The sequence below is a fragment of the Dermacentor silvarum genome, chromosome 4 (genome assembly GCF_013339745.2).
Source record: "Dermacentor silvarum isolate Dsil-2018 chromosome 4, BIME_Dsil_1.4, whole genome shotgun sequence".
Lineage (NCBI taxonomy): Eukaryota > Metazoa > Arthropoda > Arachnida > Ixodida > Ixodidae > Dermacentor > Dermacentor silvarum.
This window is the reverse complement of record NC_051157.2, coordinates 170,790,126-170,804,414: the sequence shown is the minus strand read 5'-3', so window position 1 is coordinate 170,804,414 and position 14,289 is coordinate 170,790,126. Positions and strand designations below refer to the sequence as shown.

General features: G+C 48.5%; 1 protein-coding gene across 1 annotated transcript in view; it reads left to right on the top strand.

The window, feature by feature from the left end:
• Positions 1–14,289, top strand: part of LOC119449038 (uncharacterized) — a 179,405-nt gene that overhangs the window by 105,167 nt on the left and 59,949 nt on the right. Inside the window, exons 17-19 of the mRNA XM_049666622.1 lie at positions 3,063–3,143; positions 11,825–11,961; positions 14,020–14,187. Of these exons, the coding sequence (XP_049522579.1) occupies positions 3,063–3,143; positions 11,825–11,961; positions 14,020–14,187 (386 nt within the window). The remainder of the gene's footprint in view (positions 1–3,062; positions 3,144–11,824; positions 11,962–14,019; positions 14,188–14,289) is intronic.

Here is a 14,289-nt window from a genome sequence, read left to right as displayed (position 1 = left end):
ACTCTAGCCAAAGCGCAGCCTCGCTCGGTCGTGAGCGCAGCGCATGGATCGAGGCAATGGATAAAGAGAGCTTCTCGTTCCTCCATGGTGCAGCAGTAATGCGCTGCTGCTAGGCGGCCGGTTGAGATCATGCGTGTAATCATGGATGGACGCAGTGCCATACTTCAGCTGCGTGACGAATTATCTTATCTAACCACTCATCGTTTTACCAATTCGCTTTTGAAGAATCAGCGTCGCGAACGTGCTTACACCGCGCTGAAAGCATTAATTACATTGATTTAGTTAAGGAATGCAATGGCATCCTTTGGGTTGAGGTGACGTCGGTCTTTCTGGACTTTTACATTCTGTTCAAACAACGCAAAATACGACGGAAAAAGAAAAAATCACAGCCTATCCACGGGGTGAATGATGATGAGTGGGCGAAGCTCCGCAGGGAATCATCGGATCTCCCGCTTAAGGGGACGCTAGCACAAACGCGTTAGAAACGTGCAGTACTCTCTAGTAAGGGGGAGCGGCCACAGCGTCTTACGCAGCCATTTACACATGCCGGAACGTGCACCGCGTTTGCCGACGCCATCACATGACTGCTGAGAGAATATACCCCCGTATTCATAAACGCTCCTCGACTTGAACTTGACTTGCCACCGCCTTGGGCAGCGCGTTCGAAACGCGTTGAAGGTAAGGCGGAGAGGCCACAGCGTCTTACACCAGCTTCTTACACGGGCCGTAACGCGCTAGCACAAACGCGTTAGAAACGCGCTAGAAACGCGGCCTTTCGTTAATGTTGGGTATTTATTGCCATCGTGGTGCGTGTGTCTATGTGCGCTTCGTGGCGTAGTGGTTAGCGCCGCGCGTTCGGAAGCGAGGGGTCCCTTGTTCGATTCCGCGCTACGGACACAACTTTCGGAATTTTTTTATTGCGATAGCAATTATATGGACACTCAAAAGCAGATTTCTGCCATCGGCGTCGCCGTCGCCGTGAGGTTCCGTATGACGTCAATAGAGATGAAATCGTCGCCGGTGGTAAGTGGTTCTTGAGGGAAAGGGAAAGGTTGGCGCTATCTTCTGCAGCCCTTGAGGGAGCACGGCTCAGCGCCAAATGCCGAACGCTGAATGTGCGAGTTTTCACTCGCACATACAGCGCGAGGGGCGCGCGCTTTCACGGGGAGTGAACGCACGGCGGAGAACAAACGCGCGTTCTGCGCCGTGCTCCCTTAGGGCTGCAGAAGTAGACGTCTCTTTCCTCCTTTACAATCACCATATATGTAGAGCAAACGCGCCTTCTTCCGATGCGCGAGAGGCCGTGGGGGAGGGAAGGGAGGCGACGTTTAGCTGCGGCACCAAGTACATCAGAGGCTCCGGCAACAGTCACCAACGCCGCACGCATTTTGAGCGAACGCGGGCAAAACGCCGACGGCGTCGACAACAGTTCTGCGTGTTGCCGGTGCTGCTGCATGTCCAAGTTTATACAGCTGATAAAGCTAATATCATTACTCTGTATAGCTCTCTACAAATTTGCTATCGCAATTGATGCTTCGCCTTTTAGGTGAAACTGCGACAACTTTTTTTTTCATAAAACGCCGGAAGCTGGCTTTCGGAACCGGAAACGGAACCGGAAGCGGAACCGGAAGTGGAAACGGAAGCGGAAGTCGGCTTCCGGTTATACTATACGTATACATATATATGTATATATGGGTATACATACATATACGGACACACAACGCCATCTATTGAGCAATTCATAAACTAGACGTGGCTACCTACTACGACGGGGACGAACGGGTGCCGCTATAAGGAGCTTCGCCCCTAAAAGGGAAGTACACAGGAGTAGCACTGCTAGCTTCCAGCTGCTCCGGGACAACAGCTTTTTCAGAGCTGAGACGCGCGAGGATAACTCGCTGCACGTTACGTGCACACCACCAGAAAGTCCGAGCCCGGCCGGGGCCCGGGTCAAAACGCACATTCCTTGCCCGTGCCCGGACCGAGCCCGTGAAAAAACTGCCCTACCCGGCCCGACCCGGCCCACGGGCCGGGCCGGGCCCGGGCTTTCGGGTAAGCCCGAGCCCCTGCATTGCTCTAGTACAGACTAATTTTGGCCACCAGGCGATCTTTAACGCGCCCCCAATGCATGGGACACAGGCATTTTTGCATTTCGCCCCCCGTCGAAATGCGGCTGCAGAGGCAGGGATTTGATCCCGTGACCTCGTGCTCAACAGCGTAGCACCAGGCCTGCTAGGCCACCGCGGCGGGTGTAGCTTATTTTTTATCGGTTTAAGGTGAACTACATTTCTCTTCTAAATGAACTAAAAATTATGCATTTCAAGTTTTGGGAGCGTGTAGTGCGTCAACACCAGCCCACATACGAAAAATTACTTTCATCCCAACGCCAGGATACTCACGTATACCGGCGTGGAGCTGTTGGCGCGAAATTCCAAGAATAAATTTTGGCCTTGATGTTGTCTTCTAATATTCAACCTGTTAATTACATTGATTTAATTAAGGAATACAATGACATCCTTTGGGTTGAGGTGACGTCAGTATTTCTGGACATTCTGTCCAGAAATACATTCTTTTACATTCTGTCCAAACAGCGCAAAATACGACGGAAAAAGAAAAGGGAAGTACACAGGAGTAGCACTGCTAGCTTCCAGCTGCGCCGGGGCAACAGCTTTTTCAGAGTTGAAACGCGCGAGGATAACTCGCTGCACGTTACGTACACACCACCAGAAAGTCCGAGCCCGGCGAAATCATTAAAGTAGAGCTCTTAGAGGGTAATTTATCAGTCTAAACTGATATAATGTTTTTTTCTTTAATATCACTTTCACAGGGGCGGAGATGGCGAGTAAACAAAACAACATCGCGCAACATAACGTTCTGAATCGGCCGATGCGACCCTGTACGTTTTAGTTAAGTGCTTGTCGAATGCTGTGTTGAACTTACTGTTTGTCGAAAGGTGATGCATCCTGATGTGACGTACCATATAAAGGACCTCATTTTCCTATCGACGTTGTCTTGCGGCACAGAATCTCCAAGCTTCAAGATGGCTGCTTTTTTTGGCGCAGGGAAATCCGCCTTGCTTCGCGGCTTACAAGGGCTACGAGAAGGCGCTCGGAGTTCTCTGCCGGGGAATCATACGCAACGTGGTATGCCAGCATTTTCGTCATCGATAGCTCGCGCACTCTCACTCGCGGTGCATGCTGTGCGCATATTTTCAGCATGACGGGATAATGATTATTTGAAATTGCACCATGGTGCGAAAGGAAGTCTTTAGCGAAGAGTTATTGACATTCAGATACGACACAATAGACAGTTTTAGTATAGTGCACGCAAAACTCTAGTGCATTCTATGAAATAGCGGGGCCAAAATGCGCACGCGGAGAACGCTCTGAAGAGCTTTGCGGGACAGGGGCGTACGTTAAATTTTGGATTCAGCGTTGCTGGTGTTGCGTGGTTCGCGTGACTAGCGTAACGTCAGGGCGGGGACAATGCCGCCTACTTTGATTGAAATTCGGCCTGTTTAGTAGCTTTTCGCCGTTGCAACAGAATATAAATGGGGAAATCATATTTCGCTTGGTCTTACCTGTCTCTCGAGGACGAAGAGTTGGTGAGGTTCTGTCGTCATTAAGATAAGCCATCTGTTCTTACTCGGGCAAGCCTAACAAATGACGCCGCCATTGCACTCAAAGTGGTTAGATCTCTATATACCAGTTATGGCGCCATCGCAATCGCTGTTAGCCGTCAGTTCTCCGTCCTGAACGCTCTACTAAATATCCTATTGCAAATTTGCGTTATGGCATCATCTACATTTACAGCCGATACGCTTTACTAAACTGCCTATTGGAGAATTGTTTGCAATACAAATATGCGAATAGAAACATCGCGAATACGAATATACATGTGCATTCTGCACCATACTGGCTATTTGTATTTTGAGATACATGAATACATTCGTATTCATTTGACTTGCATTTCGACTTGTATTTTCGATTCTGTACAAACGATTATCATGATGTTATCACTCGGTGGTGATTGTGAGGAGAATCCAGACCCGAACACGCTTGATGAAATACTGAGAAATGGTATGTAAAATAAACCTTCACGGCGAACGCAACAAGCAGGATTACAAGGTATCCAATCTCGGCTGGTATAAACTGACGCATCCTTTAAACGGTGTAGCGAGAAACCGTAGCGATGTGAACACGGTCTGTAAGCCAGTCGAAAGGTTGACGGATAAACTTGAGGAGCCGCAAAATAGAAGCAGCCGCAATATTATCGTCATTTATAGGTTGACAGATGAAGCTTGTCAAGTGGGTGCTGATGATCAATCACATGCTTAGAACAGGCGTTCAATCGGTTGATCATGTTCACTCTTTAGGTAAAAAAAAATCTCACAGTTTCGCCCTAAGGGCGAAGCAGTGAATGCGATAGCAACACAGCAATGTCATACGATGTAAGATGAGCGGCTTTGGTAGCAATATAAATTGTAGTAAACATGAGCTGATTAAGTAAGCAGGTGTGCTGCGGCGTAAGTAGACCGACATGAAGAGAGACTCGATGACCACGAGGAGGCGCGTGTGAAACGGTGGTGTTGATGAGAAGCGCTTCCCGTGGGCAGCGCGTGCGAAGGGACACACCTGTAGCGCTGCACTGCCGACCCGGGCAGCATTGCATGTGTAGCGTGCGTTGGAAAATGTGGCCCGACTATTACTAACTGATTGAACAAGCGTGGTGTGAGCGCGCACAAACAAACATGAATAGATCACACTGAATGACTGCAGACAACGACTGTCAAAACGCTGGCAGCAAGCGCATATATACGCCGCAGCAGCGGGCGAAGGTACGTGCGGTCTATCGCTTCAACGGAAACTGAGTCGGAGCGGCGAATGCACGGCGCATAAAGGTCAGAGCCATGTGGAGATAAGAGACGGTGCGGACGAGCGACGAGCGCGGTTGTTGGCAGCGTAGAAGTGCCCCCCCCCCCCCCCCCCCTGTGCGCGCTCCCTCCGGCGCTGGCTTCCCGCTTCCTTGCTTGCGCGTGGGTGATTGATTGCGTTCGCTCTCCGTGATAGCGCGCGTCCCCGCACGCTTCCGCTCGGGCATACGGCGCGCGGCGAAGATTTTATCTATAGGGAACCTCACGGCGACGGCGACGACGACGGCGACGGCAGAAATCCGGTAGAAGTGTCCACATAATTGCTATCGCAATAAAACAGAATCGAATTTGTCCTGTTACTGTTTTACAACTCTAACGAAAAGATGCAAGTTCTCCGGAACTGCTTCAAACTAAAAGGCAGTGATTTATGCGTTTCTGAAGATTTCTCGCTACGTATTCGTGTGGTACGCAGTATGCTTTGGATGTCATGCGAAGGTGAACATGATAAGATTGCCGCTGTCTTCGATAAGTTTGGAATCCAAAAAAAAAAAAAAAACGCAGCATTGCTCAATCGAACGCGTCATGAAGGTGCCCCGAAGTTTAAAGGTAAATGCGCTTGACAAAGCCTAAGTACATCACCATTGTCTATGACATTTGTTTTGTGAGAAGAATCCTAACTAGAATCAAAAAACTTGAACTACTGCTCCTGTACTCTTCTGAAGTTGTCGTGATAACTGAAACCAGGCTACACTCTCGCATACATGACACCAAAATAGTTCCAGCATATTACTCTATTATTCGACCTGATCATGATATTCGGAGGAGGTGGGGGAGTCGCTATCGCAATAAAACAAGGTCTATAAATTCGCGTAGAACAAGGCATTCTCAACCATAGGGGTGAATGTTTGGCTATAAAATGGCATATGACGCCTCTATATTGCTAGACGTCATTTATAGAACTCCAAGTTCTGCTTACAAATATGTCCCACAAATTTACGACTAACTTAATGAAACGGTAAAATAAAAAAAAGCAAAGTAGTCTTTAGTGGCAATTTTATTCTTGCTTCAACTGACTGAAACACAATCAGGATTAGTAATCAAGAAACTTCCCATTGTGAATATAGGCGGGCCATAGGCTTTAGTTTTTCCTTCGCCGAACAGCTGGCTGTGTTCGGCGAAGTTTTGGGCAATTATATTCCCTAGCAAAGAATCGTCGTCCTGGTCGCCTTGCGGGGCCGGGTCGATACGAGCGCGGGAGAGGCAGTCGGCATCAGAGTGTTTTCGTTCGCACTTGTATGTCACTGTGATGTTCAATTTTTGTGGTCAGGGGCTCCACTGTGCTAGATGTCCTGAAGGGTCCTTTCAATTGGCTAGCCAACGCAGTGCAAGATGGTCGCTTACGACTTTTAAAGGCCAGCCATATAAGTAAGGGCGAAATTTTCTGGTGGCCCAAATTATGGCAAGGCATCCTATTTCTCTTCTTTAATAATTGGCTTCCGCTTTCGACAGCAACCGCCTAGTGTAAGGTATGGCCCTTTCAAGTTCTTGTTTCCTCTGGACTTGGACAGCGCCGAGGCCTATGTTGCTTGCGTCGGTGTGGCTTTTGTTATCGCCGTCTTCCTTGAAGTGGGCGAGTACGGGTGGTGACTGCAAGCGTCATTTTAATTCTGGTGATTTTCTGCCAGCGTCATTCTAATTCTGGTGACTGCAAGCGTCATTAATTCTTCACATACCTCGACTTGCGGTGTTTCCTAATTAAACCCGTCGTAAGTTTTCGTGAGAACAGTCAGAGACATGACGATCCAGGAGTAGTTCTTGACAAAGCGACTATAGTCGGCACATAGAGCAAGAAACCTGCGTACGGCCTTCTTGTCGACGGGCTGCGGAAAGTTGGCAAAACCGGCTGTTTTCGGCGGATCAGGAAGGACTGCTGACTTAGGGATGATGTCGCCCAGGAACAGAAGTTGTTCGTAAGCGAAGCGGTGTTTCTCCGGCGTCAGAGTCAGCCAAGATGACTTGATAGCCTCAAGTACTGTTGCAATGCGCTTAAGGTGATCGTTAATGTTTGAGGCAAAGACGACGATGTTATCAAGGTAGACTAAACAGGTCTGCCATTTCAAGCCAGACAATACCGCGTTGGACATGCTGGAAAGTTTCAGGTGCCGAGCAAAGACCAAGTGGCATGACCTTGCATTCATAGAGCCCGTCTGGCGGGACAAATGCGGTCTTCTCTCTATCCCTTTCGTCGACTTCGATATGTGAGTCTTGAGGCTATTTGAGAAACATTACTTTCATTGCAGAACCAGTCCAGCGTGTCGTCTATCCGTGGAAGGGGCTATACGTCATCCATGATTTTGTTAAGGCTGACGGTAAAATATTCAGAAACGCAAAGTTCAACTTCTTTCTTTACCATGACTACAGGAGACGCCCACGGGCTTTTCGACGGCTCGATGATGTCGCTCAGCATTTCGTCGACTTGTCTTATAGCTTGACGTTCTCGTGCCGAAACATTTGTAGGGCTCAGCCGGATTGGTCAGGCGCATTCTTCGGATATTATGCGATGTTTAGCTACTGGTGTTTGTCGAATCCTTGAAGACGACGAGAAACTGTCCTTGTATTTCGGCACGAGACCTTTTAGCTGTGCTTGCTTATGCCTTGGAAGACTTGGATTAATATCGAAGGTTGGTTCAGTAACATCGACCATCGTTGTCGGTTCAGCTGAGTGCGAGAGGACCAACGTATCACTTATTACTGAAACTTCTTACATGCAGGCAATCTTCATGCCCTTGTTCAGGTGTTGAAATAACGACTGCAGTTTTTTACCAATACCTGCGCTTTTCCTCGGCCAAATTGCACGACTCTGCTTGCGACGCCGATTTCGTGGTTGATCAGCTGTTGGTCACTCTCAACAATGCCTTCCATGTTTCCCGTGTCTTCTGTTCCGACGAAATCATCATGCTGGTGCGAGGTGGAATAGTGACTTGATCTGCGAGCACGTTCAAGGCACGGAAACTCAGACTCCATTAAGTGGTATCGCTTGGATCGTGGACAGCGGTATCGACTTGAATCTTAAGTCGATGGCTGCGCCGTGTTGGCTTAGGAAGTCCATGCGGAGGATTGCGTGTCATGAGCATTGTGGCAAGATAAGAAACCTCGCAGGGTAAGTCGGGCTATGCACTGTAACCCTTGCCGTGCAGATTCCAGTCGGCGTGATGAGGTGTCCTTAAGCTGTCCGAATTTCCTGGGCCATCCCATGCAGTCCTGAATTTCTTCAACTGGGCATGAATGAACAACTCATGACGGAGTAGTCGGCTCCTGTGTCCACTAAAGCGAATACTGCGTGGCCATCGAGAAGCATGTTGACGTCAGTGGTTCTTGGTCTTGCGTTACGGTTAGGTCGCGGCGTCCAATCACGGCTGTGTTGCATTGCCCCGTTGTTGTTACGTCTCGTCGTGAGGTCTTCTGCAGACGGTGCAGTCTTGCCTGCGAGGCTTCGTCTTGATGGCTGCGTGGCTTTGCTACAGCGTCAAGTAGGATCTTGAAGCGTCGTCATCGTCGGCGGAGGATCTTCGGCTCTTCGACGAACAGAAATCGCACCTCCATCGACAGCTGCTTTTAGTACACCGGATTTGGGCTAACTGACCACCCCCAGATTGGGCCACTGTAAGGTCGGCGCTGTGGCGAAAGTTGGCGGCCAGGCGACAACGAACAGGATGATCGTCATGGTCTCCACTCAGTTGCAGCCACGTAGTCGGCGATGTTTCGTGTTCGTTTGCCTAGCTGTAGACGCGGCGCGTTGACGGCAAACCCTCGTAGTCTCATCTCACGATGGGCACCGGCGGTACACGTGTCCCGCTTCTCCACAGTGATAACAAAGCGGACGGTGGTCGGGGGCGCGCCAAACGTCAATATTCCTTGGAATGGTGGCTGGGGTGACGGCTGGGCGTGCTGACGGTGTGGGAGGTTGACGACGGAACTACAGCGTTACCGGGCCCTGACGCAAAGGGCAAATGTGACGGAGGGCTACGGCGGCGTAGAACATCGCTTCCGGCTGAGGTCGCGGCAATTCAGGGACTCCACGTGACTGCTGAATCTCCTCTCAGACGACCTCAGCAATGGAGGCTACTTGAGGCTGTGTCAAAAGAAACATCCTGCGCAATTCTTCACGTACAACGTCTCTGGTGGTCTTTAAGAGCTCGTTGAAACCTAATGCTTGAATTTCGCTCTTCGGCGAAAGTACTTGGCGGTTATATTTCCGAGTGCGCATTTCCAGCGTCTTCTAGATGCCCGTGGCTTCCGTAAAAAAAATTGCGACGGTCTTCAATAGATTGTGAATCAATCCGGCGAAAAGCTCTTGCTTCACACCACGCATGAGGAAGCGAACTTTCTTTTCTCAGACATGTGCGGGTCCACCTGGCGGAACAGCCAGGTCATCTATTCCATGAAAATCGCAATTTCCTCGTTTGAAAGCTGCGCTCGAGGTTCCAGTATTGCTTCAGTCCTCTCTTTTCGAACGACACTCGTTAAGGGGTTCAACAAGGTGCTGCGCAAGAGGTTCCGCGTTCTCAGGGTTAACTCACGATTTTCCAACCACGTCCTCGCGGCGTCTTCCAAGGAGAAGTATACATGCCGCAGCTTGTTGTCAAAGTTCTAGTTGTTGAATGTATAGCGACCTCTTTCGCATGTTTCCAGCCGGTTTTCCGGGAGGTGGGTGCACGGCTCCTGGGATGTTCCAGCACGATGGGGGACGCTGGGGCTGTCATTGTGGTTGTTCACTTGGCCTTGATTTGAGATTTGAGTGGTCTTCTCGAGAAGTGGTCCGAACTCCGAGAGCAATCCTTGCAGCCTGCGGTTAGCTCGCTCCTCTTTGGCGACATTGGTTTTGTGCTCGCGGTTCGGGCTTGTATGACGGATTTACGGGTGCGTGCGGTACATGAACGCAAAGCACCTCCACCAGATGTCACGTTGTAGTTACAGTGAAGAACAGAGCGAAAACTGTGAATCATGAAAGTAAGTCTTTATTGGGCGAAACAGTGCTCCGAAAAAAAATGCAGCAGTAAAGCACAACGATAGCGGCGACCACAGTCGCCGATCGTCAAAAATCTCACCTGCAGGTCGAGTGCATCAACTTTTATAAATTACTAGTCGAAGGTTCCAGGGTAATTGCTGGTGCCCGCGTACCACACGATTCGTGTCGCTCATACAACCTGATTACAATCTGATGTTCGGCGCCAACATACACAACAGATAAAATCAGCGATAATGTTCCAGTAAGTTCCAAATCATTGAATTGAATTCTGGGGTTTTATGTGCCAAAAGCATTATTGGCTTATGAGGCACGCCGTAGTGGGGGACACCGGGATTGTATTCCGTGACCTCGGTGTTTCGTTCCAAATCATGAAGGCGCGTCTTGCGCTGAGCGATAACTTTAAGTTGTTAGCGGGTGAAATGCATTCCCCGAGTAAAGGATAAATAAGTACACGGGCCAATATATTGAATTAGATAAAAAGGAAATGCGGACTGAAATGTGCTTGAGGCACTTATTATTAGAACTTTCTGAATCAAATGCATGCGCTACAGCGATGAGCAGCAAGAGAAAGATCAACAAAATGAAAAGCACCCACACCTATATTCCTGGCTTAGCTTAGCAATTAATCAAGCCTGGTTTACAGATCTGTGAAGCAGTAGCTGTGCCAAGAAGTGACTGTAATGGTGCCTGTTTTAAGCCTTGTCCTCGCTTGATATAATTATAAACGTGATTTAAACTTATTAGATCATTAATTTGTTCTAACAGTAAGCTGATTGAAATCGCACCTACTTAGAGTGCTTTGAGTAAAGGTGATTACCTTTCTTGCCTCTAATTATTTCTCATATAGACATTATGTATTTTGCCAGAGCGTCTTATTTTCGGCTGTGTCAAATTATCGTAACTTCGGATGCATCGCGTGTCGCAAGTTAATGTTCGCTTTCTGTTGGCACCGAGCTATGGGCACAAATACCGAAATAGTCACTGCTAAGGTCAATGTTCTTTTTTAATAACAATGATGTTTGTAGTAACCGATTTTTTTCGTGATCGCACGCTACGCACAGCTTTTAATTACGCAAATCAAGGGACGGGAAGCCTGCTAAGTGGTAGAAAGTTAGTGAAAGAGGAGATTAACATCCACGCGACTTGCAGCATGAAGGTACAAATGAAATCCAAGCGAGTTTCTCAGGAATCGAGCTTTGCAGTTGAAGGAAAGTTTAGTTCTTGTGCTGGGGATCAAACCCTGGATCAACGCCTTTTCAGCGTGGCCGCTCTACCATCTGAGCAAACCAGGATGCTAGCCGATTGCACCGCTTTACAGATTCGGATAAATTTAGGCTGGATGGTAATTGTCCCTTTCATGAATTTTCCTCCGCCATGCATGCTTCCGTAGAGCTGATTCGCCATATTAAGTGTTCTCCCTTGCTTCACCTTGTCGATTAATTCGCATTTGCGCTGCAATAGGCTAGCCTGCCAGGGGGGCGGGGTTGTAGTAAAGGTACACTTAGTGAACGTGTCAATTTCGGCTGCTGCTGATGTGCTGATTGGCTGGGCGCGAAAGAAACAGACGCCCATAGCTAGTTTCCTTCTCGCTGGTACCGCTCCAGCCAGTCAGCGGCTGCTGAAGTGGACACCTGCAACTGTCCTATAAGTGTTCACTCGGTGGACCCTTACAGAATACCACAACGTTAACTTACTTCGGAGAGCGACCGCCCTGGAAAGGCATTGTTCCAGGATGTGATCCCGCTGGCCATGTAGGACGAATTTTTCTTAAACTGCAACGCTTTCGTCCTGCGACAGTGGCGTGGGTTTTCTTTGAAGCTTCGTGCTATAAGTCGGGTGAATGTTAATTTTCTCTTTCACTTTTTAAGGAGGTGTCACCAACGAAATGGCAACTAAGTGTGAAACTTTTCAACCTCCCTCAGAACGCTTTCTGGACAGCCCTGGGTTTCTGCCTATGGATGTTCCTTGTTTTGGGCACGGTGTCACACTTTCTCTCCAAGTACTTCCTGCGCATGGTGAACTGGACATATGATGGCTCGGAGGTAGAGTCGTACAGCAGGTGAGTGGTGTTATCTGGGACGTGTTTAAACAAGTAAAAGTTTATTCAGTGAATCTAGTTGTGTTTTATATTGAGGCATGGAACTCTGCTATCAGATATTACTTGAAATATTCGATAATGGCACATTAGAAAGTTAATACAACTAGTGAAAACGATCCGCCACAGAAATAACCCCTTCTGCGTCCCCGAGGCATATCGGTCTCTTCGTCCACTTCAAGTGGCATTCTAAGTTAAGCCATGCTCAACTTATCTATGAGCCCCTCACGCCAATAGTAGTAGAGATAACGTTAGCTATGTCCAGCAACTTTCGTTATCTGTTGTCATGTTCGAAGAACATATTTCTCGAATTTTCGTATTTGCGTCGACAATGTTTCGCTTCGAACATTACATTTTTTTGGATTACATGCCAAACACCTGTCATGTTTTTGCTGTAGGATCTGCTCGAAGCAAACAACACGGCCGGGTATAATTTTGTAACGATTCTGCTTCTGTGCTATTCCTTTACGCACTCCGTAGTTGTCGGAGTGGCGCTCTGCCCTAGTTGTCGCAAGGAATTGCCAGTCGTAAAGGGGGCATGATAAGAAAAGAATATGATCGAGCGAACAGAATCCTTACATTACACTGTCCCAGATGTATTCACACTGAACATTTTGCTTAATCAACATAAACGACGATGTGGGAAAACCTGAGACACTTGCCTTAATAGCTTTTTCCGCAAGCTTTATTGATGCGAACGCGTCAAATGACCCATTGAGCAAAAAATACGGCGTCTGTCGTCTGTAGCAGCGAAAAAGCAGGTAAATTCTCATTGGCTGCGACGCCACGTCACGAGTGCGCTTCGACGGAGCAGAGCGTGGGAAAGGGAACACCGGCTGCAGCAGTAGCGCGGCAGGTGTCGCGTGAGGGGAGAGGGCATCGCCACGTCACCCTCGCACTCGGTAGCCTGGGTTATCCGCGCGTTCCTTGTCCGCGCAAGCTCTCACCTGCGTTTAAACTGCGCCTTGGTAAAGAAAAATCAAAACGCGCTCGCTTGCCCGCAAGGAGCTCATCACTCGAAGGACCGCTCAGCGGCTTTCAATTGGACATCACTGCTTTCACCTTCGCAACTCTTAGGAAGTGCTTAGGTGTCCTCGGATTTTAGTTTATACAAGGTGCGTTTGGCTACAACACCTGGTGAAGGTTGCATCCCGCGACACGCGCATAAAGACAAGGACCCCACGGCGCGTAGGAACACATGTACAAGTTTTACGTTTTTTCGTACCCGTAACCGATGTGAACGCCATTGTCAGAAGTGTATGACGATATTGATGATAATAAACATACTGCGATCGGTTCGATGCACGTTCATCGGAAGTTAAGCCCCAAGCGAAGTCTACAAATAACGAAATTCAGAAAAGTAAGGCCTAGGAAAGGCGGGCAGGCAATACCCCTACCACGCACAACGTATCATTTTTGATACTGGGATTTTCCTACCTCAAAATGCTTATTGAAGGGCGAGAAAGTTGACGCAAAACCCTCAGTAGCATTTCCGACACGTTGAAGCGATGTTAGGACTTACATAGCTGAGGAACCCAATTACTGAATAATCTTTATAATATGTATTACACCCCAACTAACATTTAATTTTGATTTGCTTGAATGTACTCTCTATAGCCATAAATAACTGGTTAAGGCCTTCATTTTCTTCGGTGTGGAATTGCATTCGGGCTTCGTGGGGATAAAAACAACACCGCCACTGTAAAACCATGCGATGTCGTTACAAGGCATCAGTTTTCTTTGCGACGTGATGCCCATTGATGATGTGATAACTGCTCTGTGCCTTATTTTCATTATTATTAATTATTGCGTGTATGAAGCCCGAAGATTTATTGGAGACGCAGCAACAAGGAGACACAAGGTGAAGTGCTGGTTGCTTGTTAGCGTTAGTACTTGGCCTCACGCCTTCTTTTTCCGGCGTTTCCGTTAAACCTTCGCGCTCCACAAAAGAATAATGCAACGCCAACTATCCAAATCAGACGAGCTACTGTGCCGCACCCGCTAACCCTGCGTGCACTGCAGCACCGGCAGCACTGACAGCAGCGTGAGCAAGAGCGGAGGGTCATCGCCCAAAGCGGGCGCCGAGAAGCAGGAAGCGGCGCCACCTGACCACCCTGCTGCACCCGAAGACGAAGGCGGGAACGTTTCACCTCGCAAGGAAGCTCCTAAGGAAGATCTCAAAGAAGGACAGTGAGTCCCCTTGTGTGCTCGCAGTATTTCAAACGCGTAGTGTAAACGTGAGTCAAACGGCCAGCGATGCGCAACGTTTATCCATAGAGATAAGCGGAAAAG